Source organism: Saccostrea cucullata, unplaced genomic scaffold (genome assembly GCF_032062105.1).
Source record: "Saccostrea cucullata isolate Sc308-1 unplaced genomic scaffold, CSIRO_AGI_Scuc_v1 ctg757, whole genome shotgun sequence".
Taxonomy (NCBI): Eukaryota; Metazoa; Mollusca; class Bivalvia; order Ostreida; family Ostreidae; genus Saccostrea; species Saccostrea cuccullata.
This window is the reverse complement of record NW_026920410.1, coordinates 8,033-33,999: the sequence shown is the minus strand read 5'-3', so window position 1 is coordinate 33,999 and position 25,967 is coordinate 8,033. Positions and strand designations below refer to the sequence as shown.

The window sequence follows — 25,967 nt, the reverse complement described above, 5'->3', positions numbered from 1 at the left end:
TTTTTCATTCTAATTGTTAGTCCATTATTTTTACACTGAATAGACGACGGATTTTTCCGTTATTTCCTGATCATGACAAGTAGCACACGGCGGGTGTGACCGGTCAGCAGGGGATGTTCACTTCTCCATGGCACCTGATCCCACCTCTGATGTTTCGGAGGTCCCTGTTTGCTCTGCTCCTATTTTGTATTGTTTTATGGACTTTGAGATTGAATACTGTTCGTTATCACCATATCCATCTCGAAAAGAACTTTAATGGAAATGTTACTAAAAAGCTCTGTGATAAACGGCATGACTTTTACTTTTCAATTGTCAGCTTCCCTTACTTAAGCAGCAATATATCTTCATCACTGCTTACGGAGTTTATATATCTCAGTTGATTCGACATGCAAGAGCATGTTTTACATCGGAACGATTTCTAAAACGAGGTAATTATGGCTTAATAAGTTGATGAAACAAGAATATCAGCAGTCTCGATTAAAGTCATCATTCTTAATTTTTATGGTCAATACAATGACATTGACAGCGAAAAAAAAATCATCATTGAATCAAATGCTGAATGACGTTTTACATACTAATTGTTAGTCCATTATTTAAACACTGAATTGACGACAGATTTTTCAGTTATTTCCCGAATATGACAAGGAGCACTACGGCGGGGGATGCTTACTCCTTCATGGTACCTTATCCCCACCTCTGATGTATTGGAGGTCCGTGTTTGCTCTACTCCTATTTCATATTGTTTTATGGACAATTGATATTGAATACTGTTCGTTATCTCCATATGTTTCATGTACTGAAACTTTCATCAGAATAAAGTTGTTTGAAGGTGATAATAAATGGGTTGTACAGACAAAATGAGTTTTTATTTAAACGAAAATAAAGGCAAACTCATCAGCATTAATTAAGATATACCTACAACATGCAATATGAATACTACATAAATGTCAATATTGCTTTGACTATTATTTCATTCTTGTTTTACTTATAAACATGTACTCCTCATTCGGTTAAAAAAATTACTTGTAAATTGTAAATCCAGGGACGTTGCTAGGTCTTTTAAGAAAAAAATGCGTAAACATTCATTCATAAATTTGTATTCAAGATATCAACCTATAGCTACAAAAAATAAATTAAAAGTTTATATTGATTAGTGATTACACTAATTGACCAAAGTCGTACAAAGGTCAATTTCATTGTAATTAACTGCCTTTCATATTCTCATCTAGATTCTCTGTCAATTTCATATTATACACTGAAAGCGATGTGGAGGCCTCCAAAAGTCAAACAATGAATAGAAAGGGTATAAATATTACAGACTCCATACTGACCCAACCAAAGTAAGTGTCTATCTGATTAATATTAATCATGGTTGATCACATTTGATTCCTTTTGAGGCACTCTACAACTGTAACCGTTTGCGCAAATACGAAACAACGGCATTTTTTTTCTATTACTTCACTGACTTTTGTGTAATCCCTAGTAACATTTTAAGAACAAAAGATACCAAAGATACCATAATTTAAGATTTAAAACTGATGTAGAAATGAAATTTATATAGATAAGTAACAACATTCAAGCTCAAAGTTATTTATTTCTTAAATTTCTAATTCAGGTGCTTTTTTTTTTTTTACACCTTTTACTCATCAAATATTGTAAGCTAATATTTTTTTGTATTTTTTAACAAAAATAATTATTACATGTACCTTGATCGTATAAAACTAGTTGTCTATTGCAAACTTCATATTTAATTAGCGTGGGTAAAAACTTTAAAAGTTACTTTGTATTTCCTTTCAGATTTTATTGTTAATATCAATGGGTTTGATTTGGCTAATTTGATCAATTTCAGTGAAGCAATTTACAAAATAAAAGTTCATTGTATTAATATTAAAATCTGACTTGTTTTATTTAGATAATTATAGTTAATGAAATTAAAATTTATTTCCAATAGCTTAGTAATGGGAGGAGGGAGTATCATTTAGTGAGCTCATTGCTAACAGTACCACTAGTGTAGTTATTGGTTTTGATACATCATTACTATCCACCCTGGTTTAATAATTCTTTATCTGATTTTACTGACACCTATGTTTGTTATGAATAATTTTTATGATTATGAATATTTTCCAAGATTAATTTTCCAATGAAATGTCCATTCTTAACGTTATAGGTTTACAGCCTTCAGATGATTTATATTTAATAAATAATATGCATATAAATATATATAGAGACACACGGCGCTTCGTAGCCGCTCGCTCGTAGCCGCTGCATGTTATGTCTCTCTTGACCCAGTGAATAAGCTAACGCTCTTATATATTATATATGTCCTAGTATGTTATGTCTCTCTTGACCCATGGTTAATACAGCTTTTTCTAAAATTCAGATCTCTACTTTCAATAAGCTAACGCTCTTATATATTATATATGTCGTTTTTCATTTAAAGTAATATTTATTATCCATACTTCTACTTTTAAACAATACATCACACAGGAAAGACATTGTTATTCTGAATTGCACAAATAAAGAAAAAAATAGTCTAAACATTTTATGAAATTGAGTTAACAATAGCCTTTTATTTCCTGGTTTCAATGTGTACTGCGTATTAGTAAAGCATAGCACGATGAACCAGTCGACACCACATTATGACTTTTCTATATGTTATAGAAATGACACCGCCACATCCTGGGTTCCAGCTGGAATGGAATACTTCTTTGGAGTATCTGGCAATGTCATAGCCTTTATTCTTCTCTGGGTCAACCGTAGGGAACACCGATGGTTTTCGTTCTTCAAACTGTTCACAGGTCTGGTCATTACCGACTTTTTGGGAGTATTTCTTGCTTACCCTTTTATTATGGCAAGATATGCCTCTGGATTCAAGTGGTGTTACCCGGAACGTCTTTGTGAATTCTGTTCTTTCGTGTTTGTGGATGCTCATTTATCGGCAGCTCTACTGATTTGTGCAATGTCAGTCGATCGGTTTATGCATTTAAGGAACACTGAGGGCTACCTGAATTCACGCATAAACTATACTTTCGTTCTGATAGGAATTTGGTGTGGAGCCAGTATCATCTCTCTTCTGCACTTAGTTGGAGTTGGACAAAGTAACTTATATTTTCCTGGCTCGTGGTGTTATTTTGATTTTGTGGGCGATTCAACTGGAAACCGCGTCATGTCATACCTTTATTCTGTAATTGGTTTCATTGTCATACTCGTTACTGTTGCAATTAATGTCGTTACAATGTACAGGATATGCAGAGACCCAGTACAAAGAGGGAACCTTCTGGATACAAGTGTTGTTTCCGGATTTTATGATTCTCATGTAATGATTTTCATAAGTGCAGTAACTGTTGTGTTTGTCATTCTGTGGACGCCTCTAGTTGTGAGTAAATCTATTTTCTCTTTTGATACCTCTTGCTAAGTCTTAAACTTGTATCAAAAGCACAATCAATGCATTTTTGATCTTTTATCTGTAGGTGGACATCTTTCTGCATGCCACCAATATTAGAACAAGAAATGACAACAACGGTATTGAGCTATGGCTTTTACGAATGGCTGTCTTAAATGCTATTGTTGACCCTTGGTTGTATATAGTGCTCAGGAAGGAGTCGTTGCGCCAAATCGTCATTTGTTTCCGCTATTGTAGAAAAAGTTCAGAGGCAAAGGAATTCAAAGAAACAGATGAATTGCTTCCCTGATTTAATATACTGTGCATAAAAATGAATTTGCCATTAAGAAGGCAGAAGTCATGTCAATATAAATTGATTTGTTCTGTTTTACAGCACGAAATTGAGTTGTTTTATCCTCCCCCCGTAATTACATATTCGGGGATATATCGGTTTCGTCCGGTCCGTCTGACTGTCTGTACGCAAAATTTTAACCTTACCAGTAGCGTTTCATTTCTTTGAGCTATGTCTTTTATATTTCACATAGGTATTCCTTGTCCCAAGGTATTTCTTTGAGTACAAACATTATTTTAAGTCTTGAGCCTGAACTTGAGTTTGAGGCAAAACCTCGGATAAAACTTTTGAACAGTTTGAGCTAAGGTTTCCATACCTCACACATGTGCATTCACAATGACAAGTCCTTTCCATGGAGATAAAATTTCTGACACATTGACCTTCGAGTTTAACCAAGATATTATCCGTGGCCATAAGGTCTGAAAAGTTGGTACAAGGGCTTAAATATTTAACATGTTTTGTTGTCATACGGGGCAATTAGTATTTCATAAATACATATTGTTGCAAGTGTTATCATATATAATATTTTGTTAATTACGTTTTTTTAAGTTTGTGAGAGTACTGTTAATAAAATATGTACATGTATATAGTCTAACATGGGTTCCTGTAAAGACTCGAGCTATTAACAGTGGAACAGAGAAAGAAAAATTGGAATGTTTACAGAAACTCCTGAAAGAAAGTTTCTGTAGTAGAACCTTTATTTCTTGACTGGAATTGAAACCTAACACACATATCTGTAAATGGAAACACATATAAACAGGTTTTATAGTCATTCATAAATAGAACAACAGCTATGAAGTATTGTAAACAAATGAATTAAAAATAATTGTTTTTTAATAGATTATACGTCATAACGTTACAAAAAATGCACTAATTTGGAAGATAAGTCTAATTGTTACATTCAATGTCTTTATGTGGTCCAATGTTGTTTGAAAGCGCGACTTTCTATCTAGTTATGACTGTGAATTTTCCACCTGTAAGATGAGGCAACAGGGATAAGTTGATGGATATAATTTTAAAATTTACAGTTTTAAAAATATTATCATTCAACATGTTTGCAAAAAAAAAGCTTTTTAATCCTCAATTTATTTTTAAGTTCATTGCTTTAGGAACCAGGCATAAATAATATATTCTTTGTTGTCTAGTTTTTCGGAACTTTGTAATGGAGATTGAATAATTAATGTTACATTGTACAAGTATTAAATTACTAGCCTAGTGAAACAAGTACTTACAAGTCAGTCAACTAATTATCAAAATGTAACTTCCTGTCTGATTCAACGTCACAATTTCATACAGTGTTATATTTTTTCCTGTTCTATCATATAAGAATTTCATCAGTATTAATTATGATTTCTTCTAAATTCCTGTATCCTTGTTGTTTTTTCTGCGGAATTTTGGTGTTTTCCGAGATAAAGGATATACATGTGTGTTGTATAAATCAACATTTGTTTAAGTATTGAAATGTCAAGATAGTATGAAAATCATACATTATTTCACTTTGATTGTTATGCTATGTAAAATGTTTTTGTTTTTTTTTTGTTCTGAAGATTAAGGATTCAAAAGAAGCTATCCGATCAATGTGTTATTTTTACACAATAAAACATTGAATGAAAGTAAAGTTAACGTTTATTTCTTATAATACGAACACAAGGTATTGAGTAATTTTAAATATATGTAGGATCTCCCATGGTTTGTGGTTTGATATGATTTTTATCCAACGAGTTGTGTGTTTTCTATCCCCGAGCCTTGGCGAGGGGATAGAAAACACACAACGAGTTGGATAAAAATCATATCAAACCACAAACCATGGGACATTCTTTTTATCACATATTTTTGTTCACTATAAATGTGTATTTTGTCGTTATTTCTAATTCAAAGTTCCTTTTCGGTTACCTCGGACCACATAACGTAGTTCGTACAAATATAAAAGAAAGAAAATATTTCAGCGCTTATTTTTTTAATTCATGAATGAAATCTTGTTAAAATACATCAAATAAAGTGAAATTTGACAAATTAAGTCATTCTCTCCATCATACACATGTATTTGTTTATTTACATTACGTCACGCGGCGTAGGAATACATAGTGTTGATACGAAAACGATATCACATGAGCTATATCAACGGGATAAAGGGGAAAATATGTGATAAATCGCATATATCAAATATAAGTATCTGCTAAGAGGAGGGATGGCATATTATTATACCTCATTATAAATATTCTAAACAACGCGTTATCTGATTGGTTCTAGGTTATCACATGATCGGGGCGTAAAACTTCATATTTCCCGGCAGTCGGCACGCTTTTCATCATATTCCACCTCTTCGGAACACCTAGTGTATTTTCCCGCAATATAGTTCTCGTTCGTTGAACGAAAACTCTTGAGAGAAGTAGACGTCACAATAGACTGGTTTACGTCACAAAAATGATGACAATGTGTTGAACAAAGGGTTTTATAGTAACTTTACGTTAAAAATGAAAGTGAATTTGAGAGCGATGCCGAATTTGAAAGTTTATGTTTATTTCAAAGGTTTTGCTTGTTTCGGTATAATAAACAATTCATTGCATGAATGTTCGGGAAACATGAAGACTTATTCAGCCAAGAAATATCATATATGATTTTTCTTGGCTGAATAAGTCTTCATATTTCCCTCACTATCATGCAATAAATGTATAATATTACACTTTCGTGTAAATTAGTTGAATCTGATAGGTCGAGAAGCATTTGTTAAAAAACACTATTACCCGCTGAATAATGAAGCCACGCCCTCCAGCCTAGTTACAATCAACAGTGCTTGACGACGGGTGATATTCCAAAAAATGTGCAGACGCGCACGGTTCACTGTTATATGTATTTGTATAAAACATTCAGTATAATATAATAATTATTCCAGGTAGTTGAGTGTAACATTGAAAATTTTCACCCCTCGAAAACCATTGTCAACCTCGGATGCGCCTCGGTTGACAATGGTTTGTCATGATCGGGAAATAATGGGAAAATTCGTCGTCAGTTCAATGTATAAATAATGGACTAACAATAAGTATGATAAACGACAGTCAGCATTTGACCCAGTGATAAATTGTATTTGCTGACAAGGTCATTGTACTGACCACAGAACTTACGAAATGATGACTTTAAACGAGACTGCTGATATTCTTGTTTCATCAACTTGTTTGTCAATAATTTAATTCGTTTTAGAGAAATTGTTCATAGTTAGAGCATGCTATTGCCTATCGAATCAACTGACTCAGAGGTACATAAACTCGATCTGTATGCAGGTGATGACGACGAAGAAACAATGAAACCATGTACATGCACTTGAGAACTGTTATAATCTATCAGTCAAGAGCTTATCAAAGTCCTTCCAATTACAATGTGCGAAATATGTCTTCTTGTAAGTAAAATAAAATTAAAATAAATTAAACACTCACTTTTAAATATCTTATGTTGCCCCTTTTTACAATTTAGCATTGTTACAATGTGACATTAATTTGTGCGAAAAACTATGAATGTTTTAAGAAGTGCGCGGAGCTGTAAATGAATAATTAAGGAGTAAATTGATTGGACGAGTTTAGAATCAAACTTATCACATATGCCTTTGATTCAGTGTATATTCCTAGCTACTTACTTTCTACAGTTTTACTTTCTGCTTCTCACAAGTTTGAAATGTATGTGGCATTTTATCTAAGTAAAGGAAAACAACTCTCTATGACGTAGTTTACAATCTTGCCAGATCTTGAATTTGATCGGAAAACATAATTAATGTTGACATGTTTTTATGTTGATCAATCGAAAATGATCAAAATAATTATTACCTCAATTATTTAAAATATTTTGCTTCTATGAAATACATCAGCATCAAAGATGAATGATTTTTCATTATTATTATTATATTTAAAAAATAATATTTAAAAATCACTTTTAAAATCGACTCAGGAGTAGAGGGCCTCATAAATGATAGGTAGATAAAGAGATGATTTATCTGTAACCTGGTCGGCCAATCTTACAGTATATACGTATTCATCATAGTGTATGGTAGACACAATTTTAAACATCATGGTATCTATAGATCAGAGTTATGAAGTTTGCTCTCGGAATGACACCTCCACATCCTGGGTTCCAGCTGGAATGGAATACTTCTTTGGAGTATCTGGTAATACCATTGCCCTCATTCTTCTGTGGATCAATCGAAAGGAACACCGGTGGCAATCATTCTACAAACTTTTTACCGGTCTCATCCTCACCGATTTCCTCGGAATATTTCTAGTTTATCCCTTTGTCATGAAGAGATACTCCTCGGATTTCACGTGGTGCTACCCGACGTCTCTTTGTCAATTCACTTCCTTTGTTTTTGTCAATGCCCACTTATCAGAGGCGTTCATTATCTGTGCCATGTCTGTTGACCGATTCATAAGCCTTACACCCACAGAAAACCAATCCAGAAGATACACCCTCGCCCTGATAGGAATATGGATCGCAGCAAGTTTTATAGCCTGGCTTGTTACATCTTATGGGAGTCGGACAAGAAAATCTTTATTTTCCCGGCTCATGGTGCTACTTTGACTTTGTTGGTAATACCACAGGAAACCGTGTCATGTCATACATCTATGCTTTGATAGGAATATCTATCCTTTCTGTTACCAGTACTATTAACGCTATCACAATCTATCGAATCTGGAGAGACCCGGACCGATTAAGATATCTTGAAGACACGAGACGTATTTCTGGATCCCTTGATTCTCACGTAATGATTTTCATAAGTGCAGTCACTGTGGTATTTGTTATTTTATGGACTCCCCTAATTGTAAGTAAAGTCATTTCTGTTATCCAATTCTACAAATAAAAATTAGTTTAAGAAAACCTTTAAATTATGGTTTTACTTTTAACATATTACAGGTTGTTGTTTTCCTGCATGCTGCAAATATACGAAACGAAAACAATGAGGTGGAATTGTGGTTCCTGAGAATGACCGTCTGCAATGCCATAGTCGACCCATGGCTTTATATTGTACTTAGGAAGGAATCCCTGGAAAAGATCATTTATATCTTACGCCAGTGCACAGGAAACCCATCCCAGGAAAACGAGGCTTTAATTTCATAATACACACTACATGTACCTTTATCATTACTGATTTATTAAGACAGAGGCTTAAGAGGACATAATATATTGTATCAATGTCACCCATATTTTGAATTTTAGTACAGATGTATTCGATAATATCTAGCAAATAATAATGAAGAAATTATAAACAATCAATGATAAAAATACAAAATAATATTCTGAAGGAAATGAAGAATGTTATGTGGTAATAAGATTTAATAAAATTAACATAAGATAAGTCGTTTTATGAAATCGTTCTTAGCAAACAATTTGTTGTCTGCAAGAAAGGTCAGTTGTGATTTTTTTTTAGATCAGAAACGGTTGAACTCGTATTTAAATAGGTAAATTATTGACAAACATGTTGATGAAACAAGAATACCAGCAGTCTCGTTTAAAGTAATCATTTTGTAAGTTCCATGGTGTATACAATGACCTTGTCAGCAAATACAATTTATCATTAAGTCAAATGCTGACTGACGTTTTTCATACTTATTGTTAGTCCATTATTTATACACTGAAATGACGGATTTTTTCGTTATTTCCCGATCATGACAAGGAGCACACGGCAGGTGTGAGCGGTGGGCAGGGGATGCTCATTCCTCCATGGCACCTGATCCCACTTCTGATGTTTTGGAGGTCCGTGTTTGCTATGCTACTATTCTGTATTGTTTCATGGACTTTTGATCTTGAATTCTGTTCTTTATCTCCATATGTTTCATACACTTGTTTGATTAGTTGTATGCTGTTTTACGTACCATTAATTTTTTTTTCACTCATTTAAAGACTGAGACTCCAACATATATTAGTGACTGGCTTCAAATTAATACCTTTTCTTGGCATTTAGGGCCATTGAGCAATGAGGGTTATTTATCGTGCAAATACCTACCGTGACATAAGACCTCGATTTTAAATGTCTCAGTATGGAAGGAACCCCAAGTTTCACTTAACTGAATGTGCCGAACGCCCGACGAAGGAACAGTTGCTACCTATTTCGTCTTAAGCCAGTTGCGGAATACACGATTCGAACACACAACATCCGATCACGGAGCGAATACTCTACCGAAAGAGATACCGTGACGTCGAGATACACTTGTAATTAGAATAACATTTCTAATTAAGATTTGATAGTTATTACTTGACTAAATAAAGCACTTTTTATAGTCGTTATTGTAGGTGGGAATCCGTATTCTGTGATCAGAAACCCGTTGTTTCAAACATTGACCGCGATTTAACTAATTTTTGGGAAAGGGTAGTAACTGATCCTTCGACAAGCGCTTGCCAAGCGAAAGTTGTGTGTCTGTTGGGATAGAACATAAAAAATGAGGCCTCGTATCGTTTGGGAAAGATCCCTTTCTGCTCGATGACCCTGAATGCCAAGTATAGATTTAAATTTAGACCTTCAACGTTATATGGTGAATAATTCACGAATGGGCTGTTAACCTAGAACACACAAACTTTAATTCCATATTCACATTATAAAGAGAAAAATAAATGTATTATGGAACAATTGAATAAAATTAATGCCAGTATCAGTGGAGTAAATGACTGTCCATATGTCCTATTTTAAATTGAAACAAATATAAAATCAAACCCTTTGATTAACCTAATTTACCAAGAATCGAGGTCTCCATAGTGACTGTAGAGATTTGTGCGAAAGACCTTGTAAGTCTCCACAGTAAATAAAATTAAATATGATTTTTATTGATTCTCCCTTGAATTCCTCTCTCTCTCTCTCTCTCTCTCTCTCTCTCTCTCTCTCTCTCTCTCTCTCTCTCTCTCTCTCTCTCTCTCACATATTTCCTAAATCTCGACAATTAGAAAAAGTTCGATTTATTTTGGTATTCAAAGCACTATCATTGTAAATTCTTGCATTTGAAAACTTAGACATTGCAAATGTTTTAGGTCCTTTATTACACAGATAATAAATCGTTTATCAACGAGGGATATGATTGCATATTCTGCAACCAATCATATGGCTTTTTGTGGATTTTTTGCCCTGAACATATTAATCTTATCTTGGATTGATAAAGAAACCTGCAATGATTTGATAGAGATAGTGATTAAACATATCATTCATCTGTTGATATTTTTTCCAACCTAATTAATGATATCATATTTAGGTCTTTGAATGCTGTACAATCTTTTTAGTAAATTAAACCATTATTTCTTCATTTTTCTTTCTTCGGAGGGGATTTTTTTTAACTGAGTATGTATGCTTGTTTGCATAGTATGTTTTATTGTTTTGATCGTTCTTTCTCCACAAGCTGTTAATCAACTTTTATTCGCCTGCGATTAACATTAACGACTTAATTTAATTCGCGAATATTTATCGCCATGAACCATTTAATTTGGTATATTGGTAGCGAATGATTCCTCGGTCGCAAAAATTAATTGTCGTTGATTCACCGACAATATATATGCATGATTTGTTTCACCCATATTTTTGTTGTTATTTTTAAAAGGAATGTATTTTCATTCAAAATTATCACAAATTGAAAACAACTATTATCATTTTTTCAATTAAAGAGACATTGTTTTCTCAAGAATTCAAAACAACTGAAAATCTTTAATATAATGTAATGTTAGAGAGAATATCACGAGGTCAATAAAATAATAGTTAAAACAGCATTTTGAACAAACTGATAAATGTTCAAGGATCAAATTTTCGTGGTATCGGCAACATATATTAGTATGGCACGCCAAATTCACAAAAATGAGCTAAACATAGTTTCACAGTCGATAAACTAGGTTTATCGGTTGTAAACTATAGTTTACGGACTGTAAACTATAGTTAACAACGTTAATCTATATTTTACATCCGTAAACCATAGTTAACGCGATAATCTATGTTTCACAACCGTAAACTATACTTAACACTGAAAACAATCATTTGCGATTGCAAAACATAGATTATCTGATAAATACAGTTTCACGATTTGTAAACTATAGTTTACAAACCGTTAACTATAGTTAACGATCTGATAAATATAGTTTCACAATTTGTGAAACTATGATTAACAACTCTTAACTATAGTTTACAAACGTGAATCTATGTTTATCAACAAAATCTATTGTTCACGCTTTTTACAGACACATAAACTTAGATTATCATTCGTAAACTATAGTTAACAACCGTTAAATATAGTTTTACAGATGAAAACTATACTTAACGAATCGTTAACTATAGTTTACGGTTTGTAAACTATAGTTTACAGTCGATAAACCTAGTTTATCAAATGTAAAACTAGGTTTATCTCATTTTTGTGAATTTGGCGTGCCATATATTAGTTTGGGGATTTAATTAAGAGAAATGAAATAATATATAAGAATTTGAAATGGAGGACATTAATTCGTTCATTAATTAATTCTTTTCATGAAAACAACGAAAATTAACCCCTCACAAAAATGAGTGAAATCACTATATGTTGCATTCTCAAGTAAAATTTGAAGCTAATGAACATTATCTAAGCTAAAAATATCAACATTGTTATTTCAAAAGAATTCAAGAAACAAGAGAGTTCGGGTAAAATACATTGCATGGACAAGTATTTTCTTCTTAGACATCACAGCCTTCGTGAGTTCTCTGTTTTTATTTGTTAATTCATAGATAAATCAGTTGGACAATATAGGCAAGACTGCAGTATACTTTCGTCCTAATACTGTATTATTTACCCAAACAACGTCATTCTAAGGACCATAATAATTCACAATTATTTGACATTAAAGACAAATAATTTAACCAGTCTTTTTTTTCTTTCAAAATTCTTACATGATTGCTTTCAATTGTTTTTCCAATATGCGAAAACTCTTAGCAAGAAAGTAATAACTGTTAATTTAATCAATGTTATGTTTGACCAAGTAGAAAAACTAATAGCAAATGGGAAATTATAACAGTGCAATGGAAATTTAGAAACTCTAGAATTTTTTCTTAATTAATTAATTCTTGGAAAATTTACAACAGTTAACTGAAGAGTACGAAAACCCTTCCGTGTTTGAGATATTTTATAGTCTCGGTTTTCTAAAATTGATCTCATAATATTGTTATTAAGATGTCATTGCATAGCAAAATATGCTTATACTTTAAATTTATATCTAATTTAACTTTGTCTTTTGGGAACAGAACATCATTCTCATTGAATATCTTGGTTAATTAATTTGTATATTTATTGATCCAGCCGTTTTATTCACCAAAGTCAACTTTCCCATTAGACTGAATTTTGAAACATGACACTACAATTGCTAGGCCCCTTGCAGAAAGGGTTTTACAGTCAACTGAAAATTAAAATGTTCCTTGTTTATTATGTCATCAACAGTCTAGCTTAAATTCATCACTTTGCAAGTTCTATGGTCGATACAAAGACCAAATACACCATATACAAGCTATCATTTAGCCAAATGCTTGATGGGTTTTGTTCATACTGATTATTATGCTATTTTTTACACACTGATTTGTCTACAAATTTGTCCAAATCGTGAATAGGTGCACGCGGGTGGTGTTATCGTTTGCTAGGGGATGCTTACTCCTCCATGAGACCTGATCACACCTCTGAAGTTTCAGAGGTCATTTTGCTCTGGTCCTGATTTGGATCGTTTGAATGTACCTTTGAGCTTAAATATTTTACGTTATCAACATATTCTATCCTTTTATTTATGAAGAAAAACAGTTGTCGTCGACTCATCATAGTTAATTACTGTTCATTACATTGTTTTCTGATTTGAATTTACTTTTAAAGTATATTTGTTTATCCGAATAACAATAACTATAGTGAATAATTCATACTGTACATACATTTTCATTAAACTATTTAAACATTGTCGATTTTAAGCTCACTTGCACTGAGTTTAGGAGGGAGTTGATTTATTGCCTCCAAACAATGATATCGCCAATGAAAGGTTTACTTTGAAACTGTGCCTATCAATATGATATGAAAATGAGAGTGCTGGATGAGAACAGAATTAGATACTAATTATCAAATAGGAAGTATATATAATAATTTCTGATATAGTTATAAACTATCCAAATATACACTTAGATGTCAAATAGATGTCAACTATTTCAATTTATATTAGAATGATGAGGACTTAGAGATGGCGAACCGGACTAATTATCCGTATGATATATGTAACGGAACTGTGGATTCTTCGTGGATACCCACTGCTCTGCAGTTCTTTTTCGGTATTATAGGGAATGCAATAGCAATGATATTAGTGTGGATAAATCGAAGGGATCACAGATGGTCTTCTTTCTACAAAATGTTTGCTGCCCTCGCGTTAACGGATTTCTTAGGAGTTTTATTAACTTATCCTTTTGCAATCATGAGATACATTTCTGATTTTACATACTGCTTTCCAATAAAAATTTGTGAATCTATTTCTTTTGTAATGGTGGACGCCCATTTAGCTGCTGCCTTATTAATATGTGCCCTGTCATTTGACAGACTTCTTGTTCTCATAAATCCTTACCATTACAGGAGCCGAGATTTGGGTAGACGATATGTTGTCGTGATTATAGCAATATGGCTGTTTTCATCGGTCTTCTCAATGCTACAGTTGGTTGGTGTAGGCAAAGCTGAACTTTATTTTCCGGGATCCTGGTGCTATTTTGATTTCGTGAAGCCTAGTATCGGGAGTCTTTTCTCTGCTTATTTTTATTCAGTCGTCAGCTTCTCAATAATTTTGATTACTGTAGTGGTAAATGTTTTCACTATGTGGAAAATTTGCCACGACCCAGCTGCTAAGGGGACTCTATTAGACTCCAGTCTCGTCTCCGGATATTACGACTCCCACGTCATAGTTTTTATCATTGCAGTTACAATCTCCTTTGTAGCTACCTGTACCCCTTTAATTGTGAGTATGAAGTTACGGTTTCATATGTTTAATTTGATAAAATTACTAACAACAGAAGAACATTTACTACAAACATAATTTTTAGCTCACCTCAACGAAGTTGGGGGGAGCTTATGTGATACCCTCGGCGTCGGCGTCGGCGTCCCAGGTTAAGGTTAAGTTTTTTGGAGCAGTTTTCTTTTTAATTACTTCCGTGTCCTATACTGATTAGACATGCATGGAATATGGTTTTAGTGTGTTTTATTGTACCAGACAAAGTTTCAGATGCTGCAATTTCAGCAAAGGAATTACCAGGTTAATGTTTTTGGAGCAGGTTAACATTTTTGGTGCAGTTTTTGGTGTGGGTTTCATTTCCAAGTAACTATAAGCCCTATGTTGACCAAACTTGCATGGATGATACATCTAAGGATGCATACTACCGGGCTTGCTTCGGATGCTGAATCTGACCTACATTTTCCGGTTGAGTGAACAGGTTAAAGTTTTTGGTGTATGTTTCATTTCCAAGTAACTATAAGCCCTATGTTGACCAAACTTGCATGGATGATACATCTAAGGATGCATACTACCGGACTTGCTTCGGATGCTGAATCTGACCTACATTTTCCGGTTGAGTGAACAGGTTAAAATTTTGGTGCAGGTTTCATTTCCAAGTAACTATAAGCCCTATGTTGACCAAACTTGCATGGATGATACATCTAAGGATGCATACTACCGGGCTTGCTTCGGATGCTGAATCTGACCTACATTTTCCAGTTGAGTAAACAGGTTAAAGTTTTTGGTGCAGGTTTCATTTCCATGTAATTATAAGCCCTATGTTGACCAAACTTGCATGGATGATACATCTAAGGATGCATACTACCGGGCTTGCTTCGGATGCTGACTGACCTACATTTTCCAGTTGAGTAAACAGGTTAAAGTTTTTGGTGCAGGTTTCATTTCCAAGTAACTATAAGCCCTATGTTGACCAAACTTGCATGGATGATACATCTAAGGATGCATACTACCGGGCTTGCTTCGGATGCTGAATCTGACCTACATTTCCCAGTTGAGCGAACAGGTTAATGTTGTTGGTGCAGGTTTCATTTGCAAGTAACTTTAAGCCCTATGTTGACCAAACTTGCATGGATGATACATCTAAGGATGCACACTACCAGGCTTGCTTCGGATGCTGAATCTGACCTACATTTGCCGGTTGAGTGATTAGTTAAAAGTTTTTGGTGCAGGTTTCATTTCCAAGGAACTATGAGTTCTTTAATGACCAATCTTGCATAGATGATACATCTAAGGATGCATACTTCCAGGCTTGCTTCGGATGCTGAATTGACCTACTTTTTGAGGATGAGTGAAAATGTTAGTTTTGATGCATGTTTCATTTCCAATAAACTATGAGCCCTATAATGAGCAAACGTGCATGGATGATACATCTAAGGATGCACACTAATGGACTTGCTTCGGATGCTGAATTGGACATACATTTTTCAGATAATAGACAAGGTAAAAGTTATGGTTGCAGGTCTATTACCAAAAACTATAAGGCTTATATAACATTGTATAAACCAAACTTGCACAAATGCTGCATCAAGAGATGAAAACTCTCAAATTTGCTTCAGATGCTGGATTTTCATTACATTTTCATGAAGAAGAAGTAGTTTAAATTTTTTATGTAGGTCTATTTCAAAGTATCGGATCAAAATTGCTTTTAAAAATATTTTCATTTTTGGAATGTATACTTTTTGTTGGTTAATTGTGTGACTTTGCCTTACTTAAAGACAACATTCGTTGAGGTGAGCTCTGTAATCTCTGATTACCTATGTTTCTCCTTCTGTCTGATCCTTCACTTGGAATGTCCTTTATACTTGCGCGTGTACATGGTGAGAAAATTGATGTTCTTGCAAACGGCAGCCCTAACAAAACACCATGTATCTGAGAATGGTCTATCTTTAGTCTCGTAAAAGACATTTTTTGTGTGTGATTTTTCCCTGCATCTGTCTGTCTGTCCGTCTGTCAAACCTTAAGTTTCTAGAACTGTAAGAGGTATTGATTTGTTATTTTGCACATGTATAATTTGGACTATGACTTTGTATTTTTACCATAATTACCGACCTAGCTATACTTGACTTTTGACTTAATTTTAAAAAGAATTGGTTGTGCCGATAAACAACTTCCTTTTGACATTTAAGATGTAAGAGTATGCTATTTAGCATGTGCACTGTTTGTCATAAAACATTTTGAAAAAGGCAAACATTACAGTCCACTTGACCTTTACATTTGACATACTTTGCCAAAATGTACTGCAGAAGGCAAAATTCAACTAATGTCATTTGAATTTAGAGAGACCGTGATTTGATAATTAGCATTATTTTTATACACATTTCTGAGCTTGTAATAATGTATCTTGATATTGTATGAAATACAGTAACTACAAAAAACTAAAAATTGAGTACTTTGAAAAAAGATCAAAATCGCTATTCCATTGTCGTAATTTCACGGTACCATATAGATAAGAATATGCATAATAAGGGAATCAGATGTTCCCCGTGTAGATATAAAATTCCTCATAAAGATGTTTTCTGTACATTAAACGGAGTGAAAATCTTTATTCCTTTGTACTTCTAGGTTGATATCTTTTTGCATGCATTAGAACTGAGAACAGAAAACAATGATTTGGAAATGTGGTTTGAACGCTTGACATTCCTGAATGCCATCATCGACCCTTGGTTGTACATAGTCCTGAGAAAAGAATCCATCAGAAGAATTATCCTTCTCTACCGAGCACTACGCAATCCAGTATCTCCAGAGGAAGAATGCTTGCTTGAACGATAAAATGACTTTGACCTAGTTTGATTGGTTTACAAGAGAGTAAAGATTAAAAGGTTATAATTTGACAGAATTTTTTTTACTGTTTGATCATATTTTGATAGATTTTTAAAGTAAATGCAAATGTGACAAAAATTCATTAGTTTGTAGTGAAACATGAAATTAAATTTAATGTACATGTACAAGATATAGGTTTTTTTAATATATATTTTGTTAATTATGTACATAATGCATATATAATACCGCATGAGTTCATCTCACATCGATAACTTAACTTATTTATGGCGTGCGTGTAGACAGTGTATTACACGTTCTAAACTTGTAGCTACACGTCGGATTTGACGTCATGATATCAAAGAACACAAAAATTGATGACGTCACCCGTACAAGTTGGTCGCAAAACATGTAACTAAAACTCTATATTGTTATACATTATTCTTGGAGTTTCTTCTTCACTTTTTGTTAATATTTTAGTGATGCGTAAAAAAGAGACTTAGTAAAAAAATTGACTGGAATGTGTTATGTATCTTTGTAAGGGTTTGAATCTAAGTTTAGAATCGCAGAGTAATTCAAATCACATTTGATTGTGTTGGAATATTTAAAAGTACAAAATCTGACAATAGACTTTTAGAAGGACTTTTTTCTTATTGTTAAATCTTAAATCATTGTACATAACACAAAAAATCCAGCTCAAAAATGATCTCTTCCACATATAAGAATTTGAGTTCATGCAGCTGTTTTCGTCTCCATATGAGTGAAAAATTCTCGAGTGGGACGTTAAACAATATACAATCAATCAATCGTTTCTTAAAATTATAAGGAATACCTGAAAAAAATTGAAGGAGGTTAATTTGTTTCTGTAAAATGTATTTTGGTGATTTATGGAATTTCTATCATGGAATTATAAGATATTTACCGTACAGAAAATCCTATAAATCTTTCTAGCCAGATTTTTTTCTTTTCGTGTGCTGTAAAATAAAATAACTAATATGTATGGAATATCCAAACAAAAATTTACTATAGTGTTAACTATAGTTTAACTATCGTTTGCTTTAGTTAATCGTTTGCTTTAGTAAATCCTTTGATTTGATATGAAACTCTAGTACTTTTTTGAAGATTTAGAACCTTAATATTTCTTGAACTTTGTGCCAATGTTGTAATTCTTTTCAAATATGTAAATAAAGTCGATCAGAAAATTAATTTATAAAAACTTGAAATATCCATATGAAATTCATAATACAAATTTAAATTCTTTTTTTTACTGTAGTTAACTATAGTTAACTCTAGTAAATTATAGTTAACTAATAAAACTGTTTTGTTTGATTATAGGGGATAAAAATTAAAAGCATTTTAGAACATTTATGACATGTTTTATCTTAGAAAAATAAGTAGTTTAGGAACTCAGACATTTTATTAAAGAATTGCTATTAAAAATAATAGCTAGTAGACCAGCACTTATAGAGAGGTAATGTTAATTCAGCTCCCGTTTACTTTAATTTGTTTCATTATAAATGTCAAGTATCCTCGAGGAACCTATTTCGGTGGTATTAGCAAACTACGCGATAAAATAATCTTGACGGGAAAGATTAAAATAAAACAAATGTAACTAACTTTCGAAGGACTCTTTATTTAATCAAATTATTTCCATATTAGTTAATAAAAAACTCTATAATTTGTTTTTCTTGCGATTTCTTTTTTCCTTGTTGTTTACGTAAGCAGAACTGTTGAGGTACCTAAATCGGTGGTATGGTACTTCTCAAAAGTTTTCACCCTAATAACACGAACCACGGGCATAAATTTATGAACAACGAATATTAAATCGTATACATGAACAAAGGGATAAATTACAATTTTATAAAAGTGTTATTTATCATTGTGACAGGGACATAAATAAATTCATCACCACATCTTATAACTTTCGTTGTGCAGCAAAACTGCAAGTGGATCCAGTGGTTACAATTTTCAAAGTTACACTGAGCCCACTTCACAAAAACAACTTATTCATTTATTTTTTATTCATTTTTTGTATTTATTTATTTTACCAACATGAAACTATATAAACTTTTAATAGCTTTCTTTTGATTTCTGAACTAATTTCTATGTATTTGTTTAGTAACAATTTACCAACAAGATTTATAAAAATAAACCCCTGGTATCAAAAACATATAACAGACACTAACTTTTGGACATCCTCTGTATTTCTATTTAATTATGCTAGCCACATGACAGTCACGTGACTTGAAAGCGCAGACGGTAAGCTGCGTCTACAGTATGTATTTCGATTAATTATTTCTTTTAAATCTATATTTAGAAGTCAATTACATTTAGATATTTTTAGCATTAATAAAATATGGTATTTTTTGTTGATATGACAATATCGGCCATTTACTTACACTTTTCTCTGGCATTTCGGGGTTTTTTTTCACAGAGTCGTAAGCTTCCGTGTTTACAAACACTACGCAAAAATCAATGACGTCAGATCTCGCACGGTAAGAAAACGCGCGTGCCCAATGGGAAATACCACCGATTTAGGAACCCCACCGTTTTAGGACCTTTGACGATACCATGTCCTTGTGTATATTTGGTTACAAAGTATTATAATACACACTGTTTTCATTGGTTGTAAAATACTTCCCTTTGAATGATATCGTTGCATTCAATATTTACTTTAGTTTAAAAGGTAAATAAACTATGGTGTATAATTTGTTTTATTACATATGTTTTTACAGCGAGATACCCCCAGTATCCACGACAGGATCCAAAAGCTCGTTATGACTGTTTCTTATTTAGAAAAAAGTCGCCCGCGTGGTGCAGTGGTTAGAGCGTCTGCTGTAGAGTCGAGAAGTAAGGAGTTGATCCTAAGTGCCGACTATAGAACAAAATTTGCAGCTCTCCACTGGCAAGTATTGGCGTTTCCATGTGAGTGAAAAATTCTCGAGAGGGACGTTTGACAATATACAGTGTACAATCAATCAATCATAAATTATTAAGAAAAAAATCATATGCAGCCTTAACTCATAATGATAACATAATGGTTATATTTGCTTTCATCTTAAACAGATATCTAAAAATACAAATTGTTTAGTATTATTTCATTTACACTGCTTATCGAAAGCATTAACAAGTGGCATTTATACATATTTTTTTTAAATAAATTTGTATTCGAAAATAAAATTCTACATAGTAACACCCCCTCCCCCTTCCCAAGAGAAAAATCATATTTGTGTCCAGTATATAAATTTCTTAGTATAAAATTTAAAAATGTTGTTGATTACAATGACCTTCATTTTAAAGAATAATGGGGATGAAATACTTCAGGGGGTTTTCCGATGTCATCTTAAATTAGTTCCTGCTGTCAATATAGTTTCAAATTATGCACCAAATCAATACATGTAAACCATGTACGGTACCCCATTTCAATGTATGAATATGTAATACATCAGAATAGATATTAGAATGTTAAAATCAAAGGCCTGATGGGCCGTTAAACATTTGAGGACATAATGAAATTGGTACCAAGAAGGGAATTCCAGTCAAAGACATATTGCTGTTAAGCACTCGTATGTGATTTCAATAAAAAACTACATTAATTCTCTGTATCCTAAAGAAATTAAACATAAAAAAACTTATTTTTCATATTTGCATATTTTAATGATGTTACAAATAAAACAATCGACAAAAAGTAAACTTTATAACCATAAAAAAAAAAGATTTTAAGTTACACTGATCAATTTCCATTAATTTCACAAATCTCAGAGGACTTTCATAACAAGCATTTGATGTATTTGTGAAACACAGATGCCCCAGTAAGACAGATTTTGGCGAATGTTGAAGTTTCTCAAATACAAGTCAAACTCCAAGGTCAAAATTATTGTATCCAAAGGAAGTTCTTGTCACCAGGAATACACAGGCGGCGTGACGGATGACAATATGTGATGGCGGACAAAACATGACTAACACCTGTGAAAAATGAGAGCTCTAGTACTAAGTGTTCAAAAGTTATGGGCAAGTTTTTTTAAATAGGTCAAAAGGCAAAATATATTATACCTATTAAGTCTTGTCACTGTAATGAATATACTTGTGAAGTATGAAAGTGCTAGAATCAACTATTAAAAAGTCATGGTCAATCGTATAGTTTGGAAATTTTTTTGTTAAAGTAGGTCAATTAATCTCCAATGCAAGGTCAATGGGTATTGTTATTATGTGTATATATACATGTATAGTGTACCGGTAATTATGGTGTTATTATGGTAATCAAAGAAAGGTCTTGTCAAAAGGAATACACCTGAAAATATGAAATTCATTGTCCCTCCCACTCACAAGTATTAATGACAGACAGTCGGACTAGGCAAAAACTATGTACCCCTGATTCTTAGATTACGGGGGAATAAAACATCATAGAGACATGATTTCAAAATTTGTTCGGATTAAAAATACCCTTTTTAAAGAAATATATTGAAAAATGCCAAGTGATTTGGCATCTATGGTAAAAGAGCGTCTGTTTCATTTATATTTACAGACTTTCTAGATCCCCTACAGCGATGGAAAATCTCAGCTATTTTGCTTAGTGATTCCTTTCTTAAGACAATATACATCCAGGGATCAATGATAGCATTACACACGGCCAATCGCAGAAGCAATAGTTCTGTGTTATCGTTCTTTTGGTTTCTGATGTTGACAGCATGCAAGAAAATGTCCACCTGAAGCAAAATTCAAAATCAAATCGAATCAATTTTTAAAATGCCGAGATTTTTTTTAATGTGATTACTCCAAACGATTCTATATAAAAATAGATTTTACGTACCACAAGAGGGGTCCAGAGGATGACAAACAACACGGTAACGGATGTTATAAAAATCATTGCATGAAAATCATAGAATCCGGAAACTTCATTGGCATCCATAAGTTTTCCTCTTTGTTCTGGGTCTGTACAAATCCGACACAGTGTTACGGCGTTAATCACAATGGTTACAATAATTATAACGAAAGCAATTATGGAATAAAGGTAGCTCATGACATGGTTTCCTGTAGTATCGCGTACAAAATCAAAATAACACCAAGAACCCGGATAATATATGTTACTTTCCCCAACTCCAATTAAATGTAAGTACGAAATCAGACTAGCAATGATCCATATTCCGAAGAGTATATATGTATAATTCTTGCTTGTGAAGATAACTGAATTTCGCAAATGCATGAAACGGTCAACAGACATGGCACAGATAATTAAAGCTGCAGACATATGAGCGTCGACAAAAACGAAGGAAGTGAATTGACAAAGTGGCTTCGGGTAGCACCACGTGAAATCTGAAGTATACCTTATCATCGCAAATGGGTAAACCAGTATTATTCCAAGAAAATCCGTGATTACTAGCCCAGTAAGAAGTTTAAAAAAAGAAAACCATCGATGATAATGGCGGTTGGTCCAGAGGAGAAGTAAAGCGATGACATTACCAGTGATTCCGAAGAAAAATTCCAATGCTGCAGGCTCCCACAGCGCCCAGGTATTATTTCTATTACAAAAAGGGTAGTCATGTTTTGTATCAGACTGCCCCATGATGTTGTAGGTAGTGTTCTATTTACTTAATGCGTATTTGATGCTTTATATATATAATCATACTAAAGATAACAGCGATCTGATTTTAGATAACCATTATATAATCTTCTTAATCTACTTCTTCGGTTCATCATAAGAGACCCTTGAGAAGAAAATACATATTCACTTATGATTAGTTAACGCTCATATCATAAAGATTTATCTACACATGATCTTAAGTGAAAAAAGAAAACAATAATAACTTTCAATAAAACACAAATTGGTATAATTTTTAACAAGCCCAGATGTTATTATTGATGAAATATATAGAGATAACGAATAGTATTCAAGGTCAAAAGTCCATAAAACAATACAAAATAGGAGCAGAGCAAACACAGACCTTCAAAACATCAGAGATTAGATCAGGTGCCATGCAGGAGTGAGCATCCCCTGAGGAATGGTCACACCTGCCGTGTGCTCCTTGTCATGATCGGGTAATAACGGGAAAATCCATCGTCAATTCAATGTGTAAATAATGAACTAACAATTAGTATGAAAAACGTCAGTCAGCATTTGACCCAATGATAAATTGTGTTTGCTTACAGGGTCATTGTATTGAACGTAGAACTTACAAAATGATTACTTTAAACGAGACTGCTGATATTTTTGTTTCATCAATATGTTTGTCAATAATTTACCTCGTTTTAGAAATTGTTCATACGTAGAGCATGCTCTTGCGTATCGAATCAACTGAGATATATATACTCCGTATGCAGGTGATGAAGGTATATTGCTGCATCAGTAAGGGAAGTTTGACAAAGATACACACGAAAAGGAAATTAAAGTCATCACGTTTATCATATAGCTTGGAGTTGTTAGACTTACCATCAACGTCTTTTTCAGCAAAATCTTTGGCTGTCAAAAAATTGGCGAACACATTGCGAATGTGTTAAATTCGTGTGTGTATCTTTTATCTCAAGCTCATTAAGATATGTCGTATCGACGTAGGAATGGAAATTATTGTTGTTAATTGACAATACGTCGTTGATCTATCTAAAAGTCGAGTTAAGATAATGGTTTATTTCAATGATTAGACAATGTAGCGAATGGAAAAAATATTTTTTTTATTCTTTGAGTTCTTAGAAATTTATAGAAAAACTCATAGATGAATAAACACAGTTGTGCATTTTTTTTTTCTAATAGGTGAAAAATATATTGTATTCATTACAAATTTATAAGGTAAATACGTCTAATATATGCAATTATTCCTCTTACAGGTATAAATTATCTCCTTTCAACTGATAAAAGTGTTTGTAGCATTTGAAGTGTCAAATTTGTTTTTTTTTCCAGAACACTTCTAATTCTGTGTGGGTCAGTAAATGGCTGTATATAAAGCGTAGAAAATGCGCTCACTTCCTTTGTTGCTGGAATTAGCCTTTGTTGCCAGCCTTGTGGATGCTGCAACTGAATATCTTCATATTGCGGACTTTGAGAGTACACGTTTCAGCGGGAACTGGGTTTGCGCGGATTGTACTATGACGTCCTACACAGCAGACGTATATCACGGAAGTAGATCAATCAAGGTCACAAACAGGTAGGACAAGTTGAAATAAAGAGTAAGTGTTATACTGACAATATGCATAATGAAATATCTTTGCATTTCTAACTTTTCATACAGAACGTGTCTTAAATTAAGGGAATTTTAGCATCCATCAAAAGAAATTGTTTTCTTCTTTGGTGTTTTATGGCAAGACTCGCAAAGGCATACATTAAAAAAGTGAGAGAGGCTTAAGTTTTGAACAATTTTGACTAAAGGTCCAAGATTCTGTGGTCGATAAAATGACTTAGTTTGCAAATACAAACCAACATTAAGCTGATTTAAACTAACGTTTCCTAATATTTGTTTTGCCATTGATTTAGCATCTGAGTTGACTATGAAAATCATTTTGTGTGATCCTTCACAATCTCATTCAATATAATTGGATCATATATAATATATATATGATATATATATAATAATTAGCAATCATCAACATACAAATTGCTGACTTTTAACAAGACTGTTTAAAGCCTTATGTCATGAACTTATCAAAATAACAGAGAGACTGCCTTGTTATAAAACAAATATTTTCACTATTTTTTTGCATTGTAACTACATACATGTGTATGAAGTAATAAATTTGTGCCTAAACATGTGTTTTTAAGTACTTTTTCATTAATTGAATAGCCACATATATGTTTAAAAATCCCAAGTTTCCTAAATGTAAAGTCATATTAAATTAACTTTTACTTTTCTGAAACATGAAAATTTAAAACCGTTCCACCTCAATTTGCTGCTTTATATACTTAAGGTAAAATCTTAGTGTAGCACATATATATAAAATTTTAATAATGACAAAGGAAAATTTGGGATTTTAAATGCAAGTTTTTATTAAAACTTTTATGACTTAACATTGCTCGAAAAAGATAGGAGAGAAAATTATGTATATAAATCCCTAATTGCAAATTGAGATATTGGACAAAACATTTAACTAAACTTTAAAAATAAAGTAAGGATAAAGAGCAAAATAAGAACAACGTCTGAAAATATCAATGACAATTTTAATTATTCATTTTTACAGATTTTAAAGATTAACATTTACTTGTTCATATAATATCCAAGCTGTTGTTGACAATGATAAACAGCTAAAAAGATAAATATCATTGTTGATATTCACACTGTCGTCTGCGTTTAGATATTGGCTGAGACTATCTTGTGTCACACTGTGCTGGGACTGCTGAGCTGAAAGCTGGGCGGAAGAGGACGTTGAGTTGTCTGCTGGGGTGTTAGTTGGCTAGGACCTCTGGGTTGCTGCTGAGGAGGCTGAGAATGAAGTTCCAGCAGACTAGAATGGTTTTTGAATATAAGCATGCCGGACCTAGTATCTGCTCTG

At 33.0% G+C, this 25,967-nt stretch overlaps 4 protein-coding genes across 4 annotated transcripts; 3 read left to right on the top strand and 1 right to left on the bottom strand.

Annotated features, from left to right (window-relative positions):
* The first annotated feature begins 2,544 nt into the window (after positions 1 to 2,544).
* On the top strand, positions 2,545 to 5,217 carry LOC134248715 (prostaglandin E2 receptor EP4 subtype-like). The gene is made up of 2 exons (XM_062731120.1): positions 2,545 to 3,376; positions 3,471 to 5,217. The coding sequence occupies exons 1-2, from the start codon at positions 2,618 to 2,620 to the stop codon at positions 3,690 to 3,692; spliced, it is 981 nt and encodes a 326-aa protein (XP_062587104.1). The 5' UTR covers positions 2,545 to 2,617; the 3' UTR covers positions 3,693 to 5,217.
* A 2,483-nt stretch (positions 5,218 to 7,700) lies between these two features.
* LOC134248646 (thromboxane A2 receptor-like) lies at positions 7,701 to 9,022 on the top strand. The gene is made up of 2 exons (XM_062731053.1): positions 7,701 to 8,538; positions 8,631 to 9,022. The coding sequence occupies exons 1-2, from the start codon at positions 8,245 to 8,247 to the stop codon at positions 8,832 to 8,834; spliced, it is 498 nt and encodes a 165-aa protein (XP_062587037.1). The 5' UTR covers positions 7,701 to 8,244; the 3' UTR covers positions 8,835 to 9,022.
* Positions 9,023 to 13,938: 4,916 nt separating this feature from the next.
* LOC134248637 (prostaglandin E2 receptor EP3 subtype-like) lies at positions 13,939 to 17,977 on the top strand. Its single transcript, XM_062731046.1, has 2 exons — positions 13,939 to 14,681; positions 17,298 to 17,977. Exons 1-2 carry the CDS (start codon positions 14,034 to 14,036, stop codon positions 17,502 to 17,504), a joined length of 855 nt encoding a protein of 284 aa, XP_062587030.1. The 5' UTR covers positions 13,939 to 14,033; the 3' UTR covers positions 17,505 to 17,977.
* A 3,941-nt stretch (positions 17,978 to 21,918) lies between these two features.
* On the bottom strand, positions 21,919 to 23,065 carry LOC134248626 (prostaglandin E2 receptor EP4 subtype-like). Its single transcript, XM_062731039.1, has 2 exons — positions 22,303 to 23,065; positions 21,919 to 22,198 (listed from the first exon to the last, which is right to left on the bottom strand). Exons 1-2 carry the CDS (start codon positions 23,053 to 23,055, stop codon positions 21,980 to 21,982), a joined length of 972 nt encoding a protein of 323 aa, XP_062587023.1. The 5' UTR covers positions 23,056 to 23,065; the 3' UTR covers positions 21,919 to 21,979.
* Between the last annotated feature and the right edge of the window lie 2,902 nt (positions 23,066 to 25,967).

Bases quoted from the DNA above. Each gene is read 5' to 3' on its own strand.
- LOC134248646 (XM_062731053.1), top strand. From the start codon at position 8,245: ATGGGAGTCGGACAAGAAAATCTTTATTTTCCCGGCTCATGGTGCTAC. The intron at 8,539-8,630 runs GTAAGTAAAGTC...AACATATTACAG, and splicing joins TTTTATGGACTCCCCTAATT to GTTGTTGTTTTCCTGCATGC.
- LOC134248637 (XM_062731046.1), top strand. From the start codon at position 14,034: ATGATATTAGTGTGGATAAATCGAAGGGATCACAGATGGTCTTCTTTC. The intron at 14,682-17,297 runs GTGAGTATGAAG...TTGTACTTCTAG, and splicing joins CTACCTGTACCCCTTTAATT to GTTGATATCTTTTTGCATGC.
- LOC134248715 (XM_062731120.1), top strand. From the start codon at position 2,618: ATGAACCAGTCGACACCACATTATGACTTTTCTATATGTTATAGAAAT. The intron at 3,377-3,470 runs GTGAGTAAATCT...TTTTATCTGTAG, and splicing joins TTCTGTGGACGCCTCTAGTT to GTGGACATCTTTCTGCATGC.
- LOC134248626 (XM_062731039.1), bottom strand. From the start codon at position 23,055: ATGGGGCAGTCTGATACAAAACATGACTACCCTTTTTGTAATAGAAAT. The intron at 22,199-22,302 runs GTACGTAAAATC...ATTTTGCTTCAG, and splicing joins TCCTCTGGACCCCTCTTGTG to GTGGACATTTTCTTGCATGC.